Here is a 20,118-nt window from a genome sequence, read left to right as displayed (position 1 = left end):
AATTAGGGATAATAACAAATATCAGATCACATCTGTTTGACGCCAACATAAGAAGCATCTCCCAGACATCCTGCTGTTCAGAGCCATGGATAAAATGAATGGCATGTTTGGGAGTTCTTCCTTTATTAATTTAAACAAAGTAGCGTTTAGACATTCAAGTGAAATGAACATTGGGAACAGACAAGTGAGAAGAGAAACACTAGGAAAATGGGTCCACTGTGGTCAAATAGTACTTGCAAATAAAGAGGCATTTGGCCCGAACCACAAGGAATAGAAAATGGGCCGCATGACGGCAATGCAGACAGTGGCAGGTGCTTCTCCTTAACAAACAGACTTGACGCTACATGGACTGCAGATGTAATGTCAAGTCCAAATAAAGCACCTAGGAGGCACTCAAAGTCTCAAAAGTTATTTGTAAGCACTGAGTGACCAAAGAGTGAATGATAGTGACACAGGTTCAGATTCAGATTGACAGACAGACAGATCTGTGCTACTCACGAAGTCGGTTGCTCAGTGACTCAGGGAGTGAAAATGCCCGTTTAGACTCTGCTGGGCCTCCCTTCACACTGTCACGGAGTGAACGCACACTCTTCTGCCGATTCCTGGCAAAGCGGGCCCTTCGTATCTTCCACATTGCTGCATCACTGAGGTTGGCTACATTGGTTCGCACGGCTGTGATAGCTGTCAAAAGAAAGATTGTAATTTTGAGCACTACTAGGCTGTAATGTTTTTGTTACACTAAATATCCTGCCAAGAAACACGCAGAGTGGGTGGATCAGCTGTAAAAAGTGTGAATGGGGACACAGCAGCTACGTACTGGTAGGGAAAGGGAACTCCTTGTTGCAGTCCAGGTGTAACTGAGCCTCCAGAGATAATGTTTCAAAGCGGTTCACAAAGAACTCCCAGCTCAGCGCAGGAATGTCTTTCTTCAGGAAGTGCAGCAGCAGGAGCTTGCTGAGGATGATGGGTCGATCCCTCACAACAGTGTCGAACTGGAAATCCAGGCATAGGCATAACCCCTGGATAATAAAGAACACACGTGTAAATGCACAGCTGGACGTGAGTACACACAGCTAAATGAACCAGGTGCCTAGCAAAGTCACCTGCAGGGCCGGCCTCTTGATGGTGTCCAGCAGCAGTCGGGCCCGGGTGGCCACAGCTGGGTTGACATCCTCCACAGAAGCCAGGAAGCAGCAGAAAGCGTGGGCCAGAGAGTACTTCAGCAAGTGGTTTTTCGTCACAGCACCGATGTCCAGGAACCGACACAGCACAGCGACCTTCTCCACTGAGAGTTTTCACAAGAATACAGAGTGAACAAGAACATCTTCAGCAACACAGACAGATCGCAGAGCAAGAGGACACAACCGAGCTGCCACGTGCTCAGACAGTATTACTTTCATACAATAAACAGAACCGGCAATGACGTCATTAACGAATATAAGTTAATGTAATACTCAGCTACATCTGGCAACCTGTTTGTATTATTGTATATATTGGATTGCATCTTATTTGCACCTCACTGTTGGCTATTTTTTTGCTCATATTTTGAACCTTACTGCGAGGTAGTTTTTAAAATATTTTTCACATAACTGTTATAAAGATTTATATTTAGTTTATATTTGCTATATATTGAATTTTTCTGCTGAGTTATTTCAGTCAGTAATTGCTGCATAGCAGTTTCCCTCAGGATAAAGTTTTATCTTATCTTGTCGTGTCTTACTACATCCTTTGTCATCATATTTGTATTCACATAATGCATGGGTATATCAATATGATTTTACATATACAAATCCATAGTTATCACTCTGACAACACAATGTCCGTCATCTTGTGTGCGTGGAATGAAAAAGAAATGCATTCAGTTATCAAAAAAGATCTTTCTGGTATTTGTTGGGCTTATTTATAATGACTTTGATTAAAATCTAAAGCTAGAACCTTTATTCTGAAATCTGAAATCCATAAACTTTCAGTCATTCTGGGCTGATGGGAAGGACCCAGTGTTGACCACTAGGTGTCAGTGTGAGGGTTCAGAAACATCCCTGAGCAGCACCACGCTGCCTGTTGGTCTCTTCAACGTTTTAAATTAATATTTGTGTGATTTTTGGCCACAATTATATCTGTTTCAACACTACTAATAGGAGGGTGTAATGACATTGATATTATAGAGCATCATTATTTGAAGCTGTCATCATGGTGGATAATTTTACTGGGTGGTAGGACCAAATGTCTGAATTCATTTTACAGATTTTTACAGATTATTCATATACACAATAGGCTGATAACTTATCACCTTTTGAGGAATACTGATTGTATGTTTGTCAGTTCAATTATTCTCCTGTTTTCCCATATTCACACACTGAGTCGGAGGACATGTCCTCTGCCTCTGTCTCAAGGTCGTACAGCTCCTCTCTGCCAATCACAAGGCGAGAAAACCCTTATTAATCCCACAATTCCTCTTTGCCGCCTGTTTGAGCCACATGGTAACCATGACAACAGTAGGAGGAGAGGTGGGCAGGCAGTGGTTTAGGTAGCATATTATATAAGCAGGCTGGCAGTTCATTCATACACAACCACACACACTTCATTTGCAGAATTAAACCTTGAAAAAAATATGGACGGTTTAATCACATCATCATAAGCTTGATGAAGTGTTAATACCTGAATATGAGGTTTTACATGGTATATAATAATCTTCAGATTTACAATATATGTATTTTTACACCATAAGCCTATCGTTCACCTGCTTCGAATCGTATTTTCCAGTCTTTGCTGTTGAAGTTTGTGTTGATGAGGTTCCAGAAGATGTCCGCCCCATGTGACAGAGAGAGGGCGTGGAGGAGCTGAGGCACGGCAAGGGAGGCCAGCTGGCAAAACTCTGACTTCAGCATGGACCACAGACTGAAACACAAACACCAAATTAGAAACACACACACATTGCTATCATGGAGTTGGTTAAAAACAAAAATTCACAACAATTTTGATTAAAATGACCTGTCAGCACATACCTCGGGATAAGCATCTTCTCCTGGATGTAGGCCAAAAACTGGGGGTGATCCTTGCGTGCGAGGTACAAACACTCTCCATGGAGACAGAGGATCTTCAGACAGTTTAGCATGTTGAACAAGATGTCGGGCTCCTCAAACTTGGACATTTCCTGAATGCAGAGGAAACGTGTGACTCAACACTCAAAAATAAATCATATTCTTGAATGCTTCTGGTCTGCTTGTGCCTCAGTTTTAATATACAAGTACCTGCAGAATGGTGTATATGAGCTTCAAAGATACTGGGAGCTGCTGGTAGGAGAACTTCTTATCAGAGTTATTCTTCAGGGCTGGAAGGGAGACTGTCGCGTTAGAGGAAACTTTCAAGTTACTCTGCACCGTTAAAGAGCAGACATGGTTAAATGACGTGAAGGAAACATATCAATGTAAACATAAGTGTCCAACATTGATATCATTTTCATATGTGCACAGTAGGGTTGCCAACCGTCCCATAAAATAAAAAATCATCCCATAATTGGAAACTAAAAGTTCTGTTTTGTAATACAGGACACAGTTTGAATTTGAGTTTGAGAATCATTTCAGTGCAAATCTATGGGAAATATGATGGGTCAGAGTATTAAGACAGGGTAATTTGTATGAGATACATGGAAACCCTGTTGATGTGTCATCCTCCTGCTGATTTAATGTTATGTTTGACTACTCCAAACACAGAATGTGCTTCTCATTGGTCATGACTCGGTGAGTGTAGTCTGTCAGTAAAAAAAAAAAAAAGAGAGAAGAGTATACAGAAATACTGAAGGTAATAAAAAACGTGCATTCAGTGCTGTCTTTCCTATTTCCATTTCAGGAAGTTGGTAACCATATTGTACAGTACATGTGAAGCTGCAGCTGCTAGCCAGTTAGCTAGTTTATTATAAAGACTGGAAACAGGGAGAAGTATTTCTTTAAGGATTACTGGGTTTCTTTTGGCTGTTAACAGTTTGTGAAATATTTTATTATGACTGACACATTTCATTATTTTGAACATTTTTCACATATTGTGAATAGAACTGATACGCACATGGGTTATCAGGAGAATGGTTACTGGGGTTACTGGGGTTGTCAGTTGGTGCGCCACTTGGGTTGTCTCCTTCCTCACTTCCATTCTCTGTGCCGACGGAGAAATCTGGCTGACCCAGAAGCAAAGTTTCCTCCAAACTATCCGTAGGTTCCTGCAGAAGAAATCAAACATTGTCATATTTGTAAGCTGAAGAAAATGAAGACAGACAGAAATTGAAATATTTTCTGAACATGTTATGATTTTATAATGTATGACATATATTAGATGCAAAAGCATTCATGCTATGTATCACCACAAGGCGAATCTCTTCTCGGGGGGTCAGCCTCTCCAGGAGCTCGCAGCCCAGCTGGTAGCACAGGATACTGGACTGGCACAGGCTGCACTCCAGTGCCTTCTCATCCTTCTGGCAGGTGTGTGAGCCACCCCATGGGGCCTGGAAGACGTTGTTAATGATGCCCACGATATCCTTCCCCAGGCTGCTGTCTAGACCCAGCATCACACCGTCATCCTGGAGCTCCATCTGGGACAGCAGGGGACATGACCGTAAAAACAGGAAAGCGAAAAGTGGGGCACGACACACAAATCTCAAAATCTCACGTGGGGGCATATTTGCTGTTAAGTCTCGCTATGAATGAACAAGACGAATAATTGTCTGCGTACAACGTCTGCAAATGTTTAGTAATACACTATGATGGTGTTTGTATAAAAGGGAAAGTTCAACTTTGAATCAAAAATCTATATTTTGTCCTCGTACCTGTAGTGCTATTTATCAATCTAGATTGTTTTGGTGTGAGTTGCAGTGTTGGGGATATCAGCTGTAGAGATGTATTCCTTCTCTCCAGTATAACAGAAATAGATGGCAATCACCTTGTGGTGCTCAAAGTGCCAAAAGATACATATGAAATACAGCAATGTCTCCTTCCAAAAATCATGACCTGGTTACTCAAGATAGTCCACAGACCTTGTTGTGAGTAGTTTCATGTAGGAACTATTTTCTTTCTAACAAACTACCCCTGCCAACCGTATCATCGTGCAGAAGGAAGAGGAAGGAACCAAAACAATCTATATTGATAGATTGCACTACAGGTAAGAGGAAAAATGTGTATTTCTGATTTTGGAGTGATCTTTTCCTTTAAGACATTGTGCTACTTCCATACAATTACCAAGAAACAAAAAAAGTCCTTTTAAATATCATCACTGTTAAGCGTAACAAATTGTAGTCCCTTTAGGAAGTATGTCAGTAAGTTTTCACCAGGAAAGTGTGATCACCTGCTTGAGGATGAGGTCAAACATGAGGATGAAGCAGCCGAGGTTCATGTCATCATCTTCACAGTCCAGATCCAGAGCACAGTGGCCAGCAGCGTGACCCAGGTTTTTAAAGGGGCTGCAGCGCAGGGGGCTGCGGAATGGGCTCCTGAAGGGGCTGGGGAATGGACTGAGGGTGTTGTGCTGCCCACGGCGTCCCGGATCAGACACCACGCTTACCTACAATCAAAGAGCACATCACTAAATAAAGTAAAATATATACGTTTTACTTAAAATTCAAATAAAATAGCTCACAGTTTTATTAAACTTGAAATATCAACTAGGTGTAATATATAGGTGTAATATATAGCTGTATAATATATCATATATGTCCACATTGGAGCCCTGTAGTGTGCAAGTTTTTAATTTGTTTTTTTTTTTAAATCTGCTTCGGCTCAGCAATTGCCCTCTTTTGTTTGGATGTGTGCGTACTCCTACTTTTACTTCAAATTGACACCATTGACACGTCTGTCTTTAAATCTCTGGTTCACCTGTGACTGTAAGTTACGACGACACATACAAAGAGTACAAAGTTGCTCAGCTGTAAATTTCAATGATAGATCCACATCACAGTCAAGTTCAATTAAGCCCTTTAAAGGAGCTATATTTAGACAGTGGCAGTTACCATGGCAACATACAGTACATCCCAATGAATGGTAGAAAATAGAAGCAAAGAGGAGCAGAAATGTCTCATAATCCTTAACTGGCATGTGATAGAAAATAGCCAAAAAAAAGATCCCAAAGGTGTAATAACATCAAGTCAAGTGATGTTTTGAGTAAACTGAAGTGGAGCTTGCTGCTGATTCAGCAACTAAATTGGAATGAAAATAAATTAAAACAAGCTTTGAACCACCATATCTTTTTTGGGGGGGAGTATTTTTGGCATTACTGTCTAGCTCACCCTGCGAGCCCCAGTGTTTCCAGTCAGATCTGAAGCACGTGCCTTCCTCTGATTGGCAAGCTCCTTTAAAGAGTTCACACCATCGGAGAACATCCCGATCAGCAGCTGAAGAGGCACGACAATGTCCAGTTCCGACAGCACCTGGGTCCAAACAAGACACACAAACGTTTAAGTGTTCATTGACACTAATAATAAAAAAAAAAAAAAAGTCTATTTTTCTAATTCATATGCAGATGCTGAAAAGCCTTGGCCTGACATTGCTAGACCAAATCACAAATGCAAATTAGCCTAGAACCTCTCAGTTAATCTTCGCTTTCCAAGGGGTGTTTTCAACGAGTTATCTACATGTGACGTAGCAGTGAGTGACCACATCCGCCCAATGTAGACAGCCAATTCCAACACAGTAGGAATAGCCAGCAACAGCACATAAGAGATGCAAAAATGTAAATAAACCACAGTGCACAGTGATGAACTGGTATATCCAGTCGTGCTGCTGTACCATGAGTTGGTATAATAAACAGCAAACACATCTTTTTTCTAAATTTTTAAGCACAGTTGACATGTCTTCCTGAAGCAAAAACATACCATACAGTGTCTTCAATACTGACGCAACAGCAGTTTTTGAAAAAAAAAATGTTTTCAACTCTTTAATTTTTTTGTTTCAAACACACTCCAAATTAGATAAAAGGTTGTGATTGGCCCAGCACATCTCAGGCTGATGGACATCTGTGAAAAGCAAGGGGCACCAGATGTATCTGCCAGAGCAAATAAAACATGAGCTTGCAAATTCATCTTGTTACCAAGTAAAAAAGTCTGACACTCTCAAATACGATGTAGTTGGATGACATTTTGTTCATGCTGCTGTTCAAGCATTAAAAAATAACATCAGATAAAATCATCAGCAATGAGACTTTCCAGAAACAAATTCTGGATATCAGTTCCGAGATAGCCTGGCAACCTGTCAATGACAGCTGGGATAGACTCCAGCCCCCCTGCGACCCTTAAGATGATAAGCAGCCAGTGAATGAATGGATTAAATTGTGGATATGCATGATATATGACATCATTATGTTTTCAACAGGAACCTTTTTCTTCTGAGAAAGACCAACAAAAATGCAGCTAATGAGCATTTTAAATGTATTTTTTGCTATATTGTAACATGAATACTATATGCCTATATGTTAATACCAGCAGGGTAAGTGGCAAAATATGGGTTAACTGACACTTAATAATGGAAATATCTATATAACCACAAACCATGGACGCACCACAGCTATACCCTGAACGATGTACAGAGTCACAATGTGCACCACTTCTCTGCCTGATTTGAATGTGACCTATTTAATCGGGGTAAATTAATACAATCTCTTGATCACAGTTGTGACAGAAAACTTGAAATTGATCCATGTATACAGGGCAGCAAGCTGTGAGTGCATATGGGATGGAAGGCAAGATCCCTCCTATCTCTCTCAGTGTCATTCTGTGACCCAGATCCATATTCAGCAGGGCCCCTGCCCAGACTCTCACACTCTGTGACAACCTGTTCAATTCACACGCGCTGTGGACAGAACCCCAGGATGTGAACTGGACATGAGACAGTGTGTATGTGCATGTGTGTGTGTATGCATACTTACATGCAGCCACAGCAGAGCTTGCTCTTGCACAGACGCTGGGTAGCCGGAGAATCTGCAGCTGATGAAGCCAAACATTTCTTCCATGGAGAAGGGCAGAGGGCACAGCTCGATATCAAACATCTTACTGTAAGCAGAAGGTGGAGCAGAATATTTTGTTCCTCTGTTACACAATCAGTGATTTTCGGTTCACTCCTGTTATTTTTAATGTTGTTCCATGCTGCAATTGTATTGTCCTCACACGGCTTCGGCTTTATTTCTCCTTCAGCGGGTGATTTCATTTATGCATACATTTTCCAGAATGACGCATAGGTGGAAGTCTTAACATGTGGATACACATTAAAAGAATTTGGGCTGTTGAATAGCTGTTTAAAGATATACAATGCAGGATTTTAGTAAAAACTGCGTACAGACTCATACAGAAGTGATCCCTCTAAATCATCACTTACGACCCACTAGAAGTGTTCAGTGATGTATTTTTCTAAAAAAAAACTACAGGCCTTTTGCCTGTATTTTATTATTTTCTGTGTTTGGGAAGGTTATGGGCGTGTACCCCCACAGCGCTCAGGTGAGGTCAAAGCTTTATAAAAAGGTAGAAACCAGGTGCCAGACCATAAGCACCATCCAAGAGACAGTGCTGAAAAAAATGAAATGCCAACATAAATTGAAACAACAAACGAGAGTAAATCTGGGATGGCCTTTCTGGATGTTAACAAATAGTAACTGACAATCCTGCATAGTATATCTTTAAGGTTAGGTTTAGCTAAAGGAATAATTCAACATTTTGGGAAATGCACTTGTTTGCTTTCTTACCAGAAGTTAGATGAGAAGATTAATACCACTGTAAGTATGAAAAAAGAGAGAGGAGCTTAGCTCAACATTAAGACTGAAAGCAAGGGAAGCAGTTAGCCTGATTTTAGCTACATCCCACCACTATTTGTTAGTTTAATCAGTTCACAAGCCGAATTTAAAAGGAAAAATTGCAGTTTTACTTGGCTAGAAACCAGGCGGCAAGGCTCTTTGATTTCCTGGAGTCTCCACTTGTTATCTGGATAACTTGCTGTGATGAAAAGAATCCATGAAACCTGAAACTTGGCATTTTAGGATCCAAAAACAAACTGAACATTGGCACTCACAGATAAATGTATTATTTAATGATGGCAAAATGAACAGAAATTGATGCTTTTCAGGTACAAAGCCATCATCTGTGCCAGTGTTCTGTTTGTTTTTGTGCACAGGTTAACCAAACAAGATGCAATTTGTTAACTGTCACACTGTTTGCTCCTGATACCAGTCTTAATGCTATGCTGATCATCTCCTATACCGCACAGACTTCAGGGTGGTCTCAATCAACCCTCTGCAAAAAAAAGAAAAGACTATTTCCCAAAATGTTAAACTATTACATTTCTTTTACTTTTCACTGATAATACGCCTGCTATTGAGAAGCCCATCAGCCCAGAGTGCATCCACTTCCCTATCTAAGATGTTCCCTTACTGCAAAAGCTAGTGTCATGCATTATAGACAATTGAGGCTGACAGTAGTATTTTTGGATAAGAGCCTTCTTTCAGAGATTATGTGAAGTTCACACAAATCATTTATCTTTAATGTTTGGACTACTAAAAATACATATCTGCTATCAGACTGTATTATAAATGCACTGGAAATATCTTGATTTCATGTCACGTTGAGTGCATTTGCCCAGCCATATGCAGAAACAAGAAAAATATATCAGCAAATGACAGAACTGACATCAAGGTACACATTTGTTTGTTAATTAAGGTATATCAGAATAAGCTACACCTTACAAGAACATGGTTAATCACCCTCACTACAGCTTATGACAAATGTCTTTATTAAAGTAATACCGTGATCATGAAAAGACTTAAGGTGGTGGACGTACCTGAGCACTTCCCGGAACTCTTTGAGCTGGTTGTCTGGCACCTCGGTGCGGATGGCCTCCAGCCATTCAGGCATAAAGCACTCCCACAGTGGCTGGCTGATGACATTATAAGGTATCAGGCACAGGATGCGGTTCAGGCCCTCCTTCAGCTGGGTCACGGTGCTGCATGACTTGTCCCAGTAACCTCCCACCTGGTGAAAAGTGTACACGTACTGGTTTAGTTTAAACACAGCCCAGAGAGTTCAGATGGTGACCTGTCCATAATTTTAATAAACATCCCTCAGTGACATGCTGATTTGATGATATTCATAGCTGTTGAACAGTGTAACATGTTAAAAGTTAACAAGAGCTATAAGAAATAAACAGGTGCTTGGATTGCATTGGCTGAATATTTGCATGTTCATGTTAGTTGTGTTATCTGAATATAACCCCCCCCATGAACAGATTACTGAATGGGCGTACTGGGCACAGACCCAAGGACCGAAAGTGTCGGGCTCCCCCCCGGCCTCCACCTGTCACATGCAGGCTCATAATAACCATAAAAAACATAAAATGGCTACAAACAGACATAAACAACTACAAAGAGATGCAAAACAGAGAGAGAGAGAAGAGAAAAGAGAAAGAGATTCACAACAATTACAAAAAAGCGGCAAAATAACCACAGACAAAAATAACAACAAAAAAAACCAAAAGAGACACAAAACTACAGAGAGAAATGCAATGACTACAAAGAGATGAAAAACAACGATAAAAAAGAGTCTAAGCAACTATATGTGCATCCTGCTCCTCTGTCGGAGAGGTGTCTGTGCCCAAGGACCCATCGTTTCATAATCTGCCCAGCACCCTTTACATCCTCTATAACTCCTCATCCTTTTATTCTGGACTTTGTGCTTAAGATATAAATAAAATTATCATTAACAATTTGCTTATTTAATTGCTTGTTTATTTATATTTGAATTTTCAATTACATACTATGTGTTTGGTTGACTGGAATCTTGTCCTTACCCTGGCAAACTCAACAGGCTTTGGCAGAAGACACATGACCATGACATCAAATCGCACTTCACACACTGTCTTCAGCCACTTGGTGACAAACTGAGGCTTCAGCTTCTCCACCAGGCTCCCGACCTCATCGTCCATCATGTAGGCGGTGGAGTGAAACCACTGGAAGACCATGCTGACCAGCCGAGCCAGACTCTCTGTGGGCGTGTTCTCATTGGGCGTGCACAGGCTCACCTGCAGATAAGAGCGAAGGTCAGAAAAGCAAACTAGCAACAATGAATTCAGCAGGGTAAAGTAACATAGAGGCCATGCACTGTACACGCTCTTATCTCCCAACTTATTGACAGACACAGCAAAAGCCTGTGATTACACACCAGGAACCAGATGCCAAACTGACTAAGGAGTCGCTGGTCGTGCTGGTCGTCCTCCTTGTTGTCAAACTCAATGTTGTCCAGAGAGTGGTGGGAGGCAGACAGGCCCATCTGACGACGCCTGTTCATCTCAAACTCACGCTGCTCTGCATGAATTTCAGCCTCCTTGAGAAGACTGGGTGGATAGGGAGGATTTACAAAGGCGGAGAGAAAACATAAGGGAGTCGTATCAATAAAGAAAGAGCAGGAGAGAAACTAAAAAAACAGGCCGAGGATAACCTGACATGGCGTATACATTAATAATCTAATTTCATGCAGTACTGTTGTGCATATATTCATGTAAAAACATGTTTCACAGCATTACAGCCATATGCACTGTAACTATGGCTGTGATACGTCAGTGTAAACACTGTGAATGTACCTTATAACAGCTTCCACAGTGCACACTAGCTCCTCTGCTCCGCATTCCCGGGTGTTGATGGGAGGGGGCGAGGTCTGGTACAGATGGGTCTCCGCCGCAGCCCCCACCTCGCTGCTGTGGTGGTTGACATGGCAACGCTTGCAGTAGCGGACAGGCCGGTTGCCATGGCGCCCACAGCAGCCAGCCGAGAAGCAGGTGACCACGGCCCTCCTTACATGAGAGCTACAGTTCTATAAAGCCAAGAAAGGAGGAGGAGATCGGTTTCTATTTTCTATTCTGGGCAGTAGGCAACAAAATAAAAATATGCCATGATCACAGCAAATCAGCCAATAATGCATCATGACAAGAAGCTAAAAATAAACATATTCCCTGGTCTCAAAAGCATCTAGCTGCTCTGACTATGAATATATTCCTCCCCAATATGCATTTGTTTAGAGATGTTGATCTGTCCTAATCTGCAGTGATAGAAAAAGTCTTTATGTGTCCCCACGGTGTCTCGGGTTTCTAAAAATAAAAGGCATGGCACTAGAGAACCATCCTAATCTGATCAGCCTCTAATCTTGTGCCATTAGAGAGATGCAGTGCTCCCTATCAAATTAACATATCTGTCCTCTGATGTTGAGTTCACTTATTCACCCATCCAGCTTTCAACCACAAAGAAATGATGTTGTTGTTTACACTACATTCTATCTTGGGTATCATGGTGTATTTATAAGTAGCTATTCTCAGATGAAGATGACGGAGCTGGTGTAAATCCAGGTGGGAGTTTAAAGAGCTCTCTGAAATGAATGTGACAAAGCCTGATCAGAAAGGGATGCTATGGATTATAAACCACTGGACAAACCAGGGTGGAGGCCAGCTGTTTCCCCTGACAACTCCGGGCGGCTGCTCGGCCTGACGGGAATACCTGAGATTATCTCATGTTCAGTTCTCCTGGTGTCTCCCTGGAAACCAGCAGGGAGCACTTGCCCTTAGCAGAGCATTCAACAAGAGCGAACAAACATCACGCCCCAGCAGGTTCATTTGAAACGATGCAGCCTTTACTGAGTCGCTCCAGTGAATGGACTTCTCAATGAAGAAAACATTCAAGGTTCATGAATAATGACCTCGCTATGTATCACAGGTAGAAAATGGAATTCATAAAATGTTTTCTACAAGGTCAACAGGTATAATTTGTTTGTTTTCGGCAGTAAAGCAATTTAAAGCACATGTATCGTATAATTTGTGTTTTGTTTGTGCAGTTTAAGGCAAGATTTCATTACTCTGAGGCTGCAGTGAGATTAATCAATAACAACAAATCACTGCAAAGGTTTATTTGTTCTAAATATGGAGAAATTTTGGATAATGTTCAATATGACATCATCCTTTAATGAGATAGATCACAATGAATAGGAGGTAATGAGAAGAAAGTTAAAACTTACCTTCTTTTGACAAATGGCAGATATCTCTGCTGCAAAGACAAATCAACAAAATGTTCACTTTGCAGACAACACAGGTAGCTTTTAAATTAACACAAAAACTTTATAACTTTACGGAGCATATTGAAGTTTTAAAACATCAAATATAATACAAACAACAATTAAATAATATTATTTTGCAATATAATTGAAAAAACACTGCTCTCCTGTTCCTTTCTTTATTTTTTCTTGTTTATTAAACTTTTTTATGTTTGTTGTTAGATGAAAAAGACTTCACTGATATTGAGATAAGATCAGGGATAAAATATTATTATTCCCACTCTGGGGAAAGTCACATGTTACAGTACCTTAAGAGTTAGAAGCAAGAGAAAAAGGGAAAAAAGTGACCTGTTTCTAGTTAGTCAGCCTACATTTGCTCTTGATGTGCCTTTCCTTGGTTTTATTTTGGGGTTTTTTTCTCTCTCTCTTTGTCTTTTTTGCTCTCACCTTTTCCACTGAAAAGCATAATCATTTTAGAAAACAGGTGCTAAAAAAAGGTTAAATTATATATTCTTTTTATGTATATAACCAGACGACTAAACTTTGAGTACATAGCAGATTTAACTTTAGCTATAAGCATAGTAAAAGTAAAGGATCAAATATGTGTCCCTACACTAACCACAGTATCATATTATTCTGTTAAAACCTTTCAGTATATCATTGATTATACTAAATATATTCCATGTATTTCACATTTACTATATATATGCTCTTTGTCTGTGGGGAGCAGGACAGAAACCTCTTTTTGTTAATAAATACTCACCTTGGGGCAGGAGAACATCAACAAGCCATTCAGCATGGTCCCTGAAAAGGTCAAGAAATGAACAAACAATGCTTGATTTATACACAAACTGCACCACAGAGCCTAAATACAACCCCCCTCACACACACGCAGCAACTTCCTAACAGAGCTGTGAAACAGAATATCATCCCTCAGTATAAAAGACAATGCAAAACAGAGCCATGCAACTATAACATGCTACACACTGGAGAAAAGAGAAACAAGTGGCTGTGTGGTTTCGTGATGATGATCTCATTATCGGCGCGAAGGAATTACGTAACCATGGCGATGTATTCCCCCCGGATTTGATAAGGAATAAGGACAAATAATGAGGCAGGCAGTAGGTGATGTATGTTTTGAATGTCATCTTATTGAAGGAGGGGGAGGATGGAGAAAAGAGGTGAAACAGATGCGTACCCTGCTATCCTCTGGCTGCACTCCTCGCATATATAAAGAGGAGGGGGCTTGTCTCCCAGGGCAACAGAGAGAGTAGGATCTATACACATCTGCAAAGTAAGACAGGTGGCGTTAGAATATGGATGTGATATTCAAAAAGTGAACATACTGATGTGTAAAATGTCATTTTCAAACTATCGCTGCTCATTTACGGACAAAAAATATCTGGGTGAGGAGGGAAACTGAAAATTAAACAATTTTCAAAGTGAAATCCTATGAAATGGGTAAAAATAATTTTGCCATGAATAGCCAAAAGTTCAAAAAGACTTTAAGATTGTTCCAATTTAAAACTTTTTAACTGAATTATCATTTTCACATAGCCACCAAATAAACTGGAGTAAAACAAAGCTAAATTGTGCACCCTGTTTAGGAATGTCAACCTATTATTTATGACTTGTTACACATGTTGATTTATAGGTTAATTGTGCTACTCTTTAATTTTCTGCGCTATGCACCACACCAGTCTGGTAGGAAGATAGTCAGCAGCATTGCTCATTTAATGAATACCACTAATAACTTTGTTCTGACATGTGGAACCATGTGCTCATCATCCTGGCTCCCCCCAGCTCGCCCGAGAGAGTAAGCAGCTCAGTTTTTTAGCCGTAAAACTCCTTTAGCATCGCTGACTATGTTATCAATGTAAGCTCTGTTAGTGCAGTTAGCAGTGTCAGCAGGGCTAATGGTGCTGACACATTTAACCATGCAAAGGGGGCTTGCAGCTCAAAATGAAGCCACTTACTAACCAGGGTGACCTGGGACCAGAGGTTGTTTGGTGGGCAAATTTCCATGTCAATATGGCTGGCTGTCAGCAAAGCCAACAGAATTTTCTTTTAAAAAGCAATACATTTAGATCACAAAACATTAACCTTTCACCGACTCTAAATAGATAGTTCTTCGAAATGCAGCACTAAAGCTGACTGAGTCACTGTAACAAAGGAAAGGCCTCTTGTATTTCAAATCTTTTTTTCCTCAAAAATTTAACAGTTAGTTACCAGTTAAAGGGTATTGGTCTTTTGAAAGCAGAAATGACTGCAACTGACATCTGACATTTAGTAAATATTCCAACTATTCTTTATTCTGTCACTGTAGACACTGCAAATAAAGTCAGATGTGCTCTATGAAAAGTTCAACCACTTAAGACCCTCCCCCATTCTCCCCAAAAAATAGAAGTGCCCTCCCAATAAAGAAAAAAAAATCTCTCCCCTTTTCTGAATCCCCCTCCCCCAAAATAATTTCAGTACAGTCCCTCAGAACAGAATACCATACAATGCATTTACCACAGCTACCATTTTCCATTTGTCCCTTACACATAGCACTCTCCAAAGGCAGTATATCATGATGCTGCTCAAGAAATCATATACCTGTCTCCCCACGCCTCTGTGTGGATGGCTGCGTGCATATGCTTCACCCTGTTCTCTTACAACCTGTGCCTGGCCCTGCGCTAAACCTCAATGCTCATGGCCTCAATGTTCAGATGGTGCACTGTAATTTACTGTGCTCACTTGATGCCACCCTATCCTCAAGGGCTGCACGGGGTCACTGTTTCCAATTAAGCCCCCCTCTCCCCATACCCCCTCCCTGCTTGTGGTAATTGAAATCCAGCCCCTGTCCATGCCCCTGCTCCTTCTCTATTTGTCAGTTTTGAGTACAGTTGAGTAAAGGCAGGCGGAGCTGATAAAGCAGAGCAACAGAGACTGGTGTAAAGTAGAATAGAAGCTGATATCATTACCTCACTCCCACAGCTGCCCCAGCACGCACTGATTTATTTACCGAGGGGCTCACAAAAGCAAATATGCCGACACGCACGGTTGAACTCAGAAAGGCAATCTGGCCCATACCCCATGCATTCCCCAAGGATATCTCAAGGGAAGCACCTTTTTAATGCAGAGTGTGCTCCTAATCTATCCTCTTATAGTAATAATGCATTGTAGCGGTAAAGGGATGAGGGATCCAACAGTGAATGTACCTGTGTTGTAAGAGTTAATGTTTAAGGCTTATCTAACATATTTTTCTAGACTGAAGTCACCTTGACAGCCGGTTTATTGATAGCATTGTGGCACTCGATATGTTGACAGTGGATGGGGTTCCAGGCTGATGCAGGAAATTGTGGGGAGACAGAAGATTGGCAGTAGGGGAGGAGAAAAGAAGGAAAATGGGAGATAAGTTAGACCTTTAGTTACATGAAGGGCAGATTAAGCAGCAGATATGACATTAAGAGAATCTGACCTGTATACTGAAGTCCCCTGTATTCACTGATGGCTCCTGGTGGCTTCAGGTTGGGCCAGTAATGAAACAGCATCTGCACAGCTGGAGGCTTTACTTGGGATGGGCCATAGGATATAACGTAAAGAAGGTCCTGCAAACAGTATAACATCACCAGTAATTGCAAAGTACAATTATATTTGAAGATATTTGAATACAAATGAAGAGAATTAGGTTTTCATTCCAACACATTATATTTCCATTTTGTAAAGCCTAAATGTTGCCTGATATCAAATTTTCAATATTTTAAGAAAAAAATAGGATCTAGACTATATCTTTTTTTTAGTTATTATATTTAAATAAATATGTATTCGGCTCTTTTGCCAAGAGTTAATCGACTTAATAAGATACTGCTCTCATGTTGCTAAATATGAAGCTAGCACAAATAGACCGTTAGCTTAGCCTGGCACAAAAATAAGGAGCTAACCTGAAATATAAAATAACATGTTGTCGTTTTAGGGGTAGTTATGTTATGCATTGTTTTCTACATTTCCGTTTTTTATAGATAAAAGAAACAATTTCAAGCGTGTTAATTAGCGAGCTTTTGCTGATAGGGGGGTTTTCTTACCTTTCAACGGAGCTAGGCTAAATGTTTCTTCTTTCGTGCTTATGCTAACACAAGCTAACCGTGCTCTTGCTCTAGCTAGCGTCATACTTAGCTCACAAATATCAGAGTACTCTGTCACAGCAAAAAAAAAAACCCAAAAAACTAATGAGCAATGTTTCCAAAGTGAAGCTGTAAACTGAAGTGGATTCCGGTTTGTCTTAGATTATGAAAAGTAAATCCCAGAAACATTTTTTTTCAGATAGACATCATAAAAAAGAAATGGTGAAAGCCAGGTTGCATATTTTATTTATATTTACATTTATATTTATATTCTCTTTTTTTATTGTATTGTTTTTTCTCTCTTTATTTTTTCATTTCCCCCTTTTTCTTTCTTTCTTTACCATTTTCTGTCCGTTTTTTTCCTTCTTTGTACATTTTTGCAAACCCAGACATGATGTCATGACTTCAGCTCTCTTTGAAATGAAACTCTTCCATAATCTTTTTTTTTTAATAAAAAAAAATGTCTGTTTATTTATTTCTCATTTAAACTCAGTTTTATTGTCTATTATATTGGCTCTTATCATTTCCTTTATATTTTGTTCATACTAATTCTGTCAATTTAAAATATAAACAATAAAAATCATTGAAAGAAACTCTTCCATAAAGTGGAGCAGGTATGACCTGTTTTCGTAGGACAAAAAGTTAACATCACCGTGGATCCCTTAGCAAAAAGCAAAAAAGTTGGATAATTGCATAAAATGAGCTCTGTGGCAAACAAGTTTATGATACCTACACATTTGCTTCATTAAGATAATCTGCACAAATGAACACCCCTTAATGCTTTTTGTGTAGTGTAAATGCAATCACGAAAAGTAAAAAGCTAACATTAAACTACAAACAAACTACAATGCAGTTGATGACCTCGAACACCACAATGAGGTTGTAAAGCTATTTCAAAAGTAATGCCACTGTAAAATCACATAGCCGTTCAAAAAGCGCTGCAAAATTCACGAGTGAGGAGTTTACTGACAAACTTTATGTCAGAGAACAAGCTTGTGTTGACCACAGACCTTATTTCAGGCTTCTACTCAAAAACCATAAACTTAAAGACAAGAGCTGTGTTCGAAACTGCCCCTATCACGGATATAGTGCACTGTATAGTGTGTTCGCTATTTTGTAGTGGTGTTCGAATTCTCAGCGGATAATTTCATCCACTAAACAGTGATTGATACTAATCACCGCAGTGTGCAGTTTCTGGCAGATTTTTTAACATGGAGGATTTCAGCTTTATCTGTCTGCACTGATTCATATAGTAACTACACAGACTGCACTCATACAAATCAAATGTTTAAATATTCAGCCTGAATATCCAGACATTAGCGTTTTACAAAACATACATTTGTTTAACCACTTCAGTAATTTGTTCAGTTGAAGCTGAAAGAGAAATGCTAGTAAGAACTGAATGTACTGCATGTACGAGGAGTTACTCATAGCACAATGAGGAGTGTCGCTGCCTCGTCACTTAATGATATCTTTAATTAAGATGACATTTACTCAGGTAATGTAGCTAGTTTCGTACAATTTGAGGTAGCTTTACGTGGGTAATTCCATTTGACTACTTTATACTTCTGCTTCATTACATTTCAGTGGGAAATATTGTACTTTCTACTACAATAGATTTATTTGACATTAATTTAGTCACTTTTCATGGAGATTTAAATCGGCAGAGTTATCAAATTTCTGACAGAGTGCAGTCACATAACCCAAAGTTAACCAACAGCATTGTAGCTAATGTGACATTAGCCGGTTTATATCTAACTTTAACTGGAGAGAAATCAACTGTTCACTGTTAATTTCTTCACCTTTGTCATTGTAATGCTTCTCCACACAGTAAGTAATAAACTCTTTCTCCCCTTTTTAAAAAAAAATAATCTCTGCAGAGTCATCACACTTATGAATGGGAATAATGCAGACAGATAATAGACTGCATGTAAAGACACATATTATATACAGTCTATAAGACTGATAAACTGAAAAATCTGCCAGAAACTACACGGTACGCAATGTATTTCTTCGGGGGGAAAAAAAATTCTAACATAATGACCGAAATCTTGTTCATTATTCGCTATATAGTGTGCTATTTAATACACACCACATAGTGAATAGTGAGTGAGTGAATGAGGGGACGGTTTCGAACACAGCTATGGGAGCTCAAAGGCGGGTTTTAGGTCTCATTCCTGCATAAACCTATAGAGTGGTGAAGGGATGGCGTATTTTTGAAGGCTAACCAGGAAGCTGGCATCGCACAGGTTCCCTCGTCAAAAACCTGATGGGATTTTTGAATGGGATTTTTGATTATCGCCCAAAATAAGCTCTGTGACAAACACAAGTTTATGAGATTTACACGTTTTGTTTAGCATGATAATCGTCACAGATGAACACCACTTTTGTGTGTTTTGAAGCATAAATGAAATTGCCAGAAGCAAAAAGCTATTGGTAGGCTATACACAAACTACATCGCAGTCGCACAACTTAAACGTCACAACTACAAACACTGTAAAAACACAATCGAAAACTATTATAAACACTTAAATCTAAAAGTTCGAGTGCGACTCTGTAAAGCTGTAAAGGCGTACAAGTGGGTTTAATGAGTTTCCGTGTCCGGTGTGATGACGCCGAATGTCCCGGACAAACCCTGTAGTCCCATTTAGCCGCTTGTTAGCAACCGCCTTTTTTAAGACAAGTAAAACCTTAAAAGTTCAAAAATTGGTTTTAAGTGGACATATTTTATGTTGCAGAACAAAACAAATAAATATCTTTAGCCTGTGTTAGTACTAACAGGCTAACGGACTTTTAGCACATGCGGTTCCGCGTTTTAGGCCTCATTACTTCACCACTCTATTGTGTCATACACATAAAATTTTATATCTGCATTATGTGTTTAGAGGGGAAGTACCTTCCACACTTCCTGTTTGTGCTTCATTAGACACTCCAACAACTGACAGTGATACACTGGGAAAA

The 20,118-nt window shown here is 39.9% G+C and overlaps 1 protein-coding gene across 8 annotated transcripts in view; it reads right to left on the bottom strand.

The window, feature by feature from the left end:
* Nucleotides 1-20,118, bottom strand: part of unc79 (unc-79 homolog, NALCN channel complex subunit) — a 46,783-nt gene that overhangs the window by 17,087 nt on the left and 9,578 nt on the right. For 5 of the 8 annotated variants that reach the window (XM_088087566.1, XM_088087568.1, XM_088087569.1 and 2 more), the window contains exons 6-26: nt 20,054-20,109; nt 16,515-16,644; nt 16,315-16,379; nt 14,250-14,338; nt 13,815-13,855; nt 13,016-13,044; nt 11,595-11,824; nt 11,177-11,348; nt 10,806-11,036; nt 9,801-9,991; nt 7,903-8,026; nt 6,269-6,409; nt 5,332-5,547; nt 4,355-4,582; nt 4,063-4,213; nt 3,252-3,343; nt 3,006-3,154; nt 2,741-2,898; nt 1,104-1,285; nt 818-1,019; nt 499-681 (exon numbers count right to left, since the gene is read on the bottom strand). In XM_088087566.1, coding sequence (XP_087943692.1) covers nt 499-681; nt 818-1,019; nt 1,104-1,285; nt 2,741-2,898; nt 3,006-3,154; nt 3,252-3,343; nt 4,063-4,213; nt 4,355-4,582; nt 5,332-5,547; nt 6,269-6,409; nt 7,903-8,026; nt 9,801-9,991; nt 10,806-11,036; nt 11,177-11,348; nt 11,595-11,824; nt 13,016-13,044; nt 13,815-13,855; nt 14,250-14,338; nt 16,315-16,379; nt 16,515-16,644; nt 20,054-20,109 — 3,060 coding nt within the window. The remainder of the gene's footprint in view (nt 1-498; nt 682-817; nt 1,020-1,103; nt 1,286-2,740; nt 2,899-3,005; nt 3,155-3,251; nt 3,344-4,062; nt 4,214-4,354; nt 4,583-5,331; nt 5,548-6,268; nt 6,410-7,902; nt 8,027-9,800; nt 9,992-10,805; nt 11,037-11,176; nt 11,349-11,594; nt 11,825-13,015; nt 13,045-13,814; nt 13,856-14,249; nt 14,339-16,314; nt 16,380-16,514; nt 16,645-20,053; nt 20,110-20,118) is intronic. The other 3 variants (XM_042501466.2, XM_088087571.1, XM_088087567.1) reach the window with 2 other exon arrangements.

Source organism: Plectropomus leopardus, chromosome 14 (assembly GCF_026936395.1).
Source record: "Plectropomus leopardus strain MGB_pleo_1.0 chromosome 14, ASM2693639v1, whole genome shotgun sequence".
In the NCBI taxonomy this organism is placed as follows: Eukaryota; Metazoa; Chordata; class Actinopteri; order Perciformes; family Serranidae; genus Plectropomus; species Plectropomus leopardus.
This window is presented reverse-complemented; position numbering and strand designations above follow the sequence as displayed.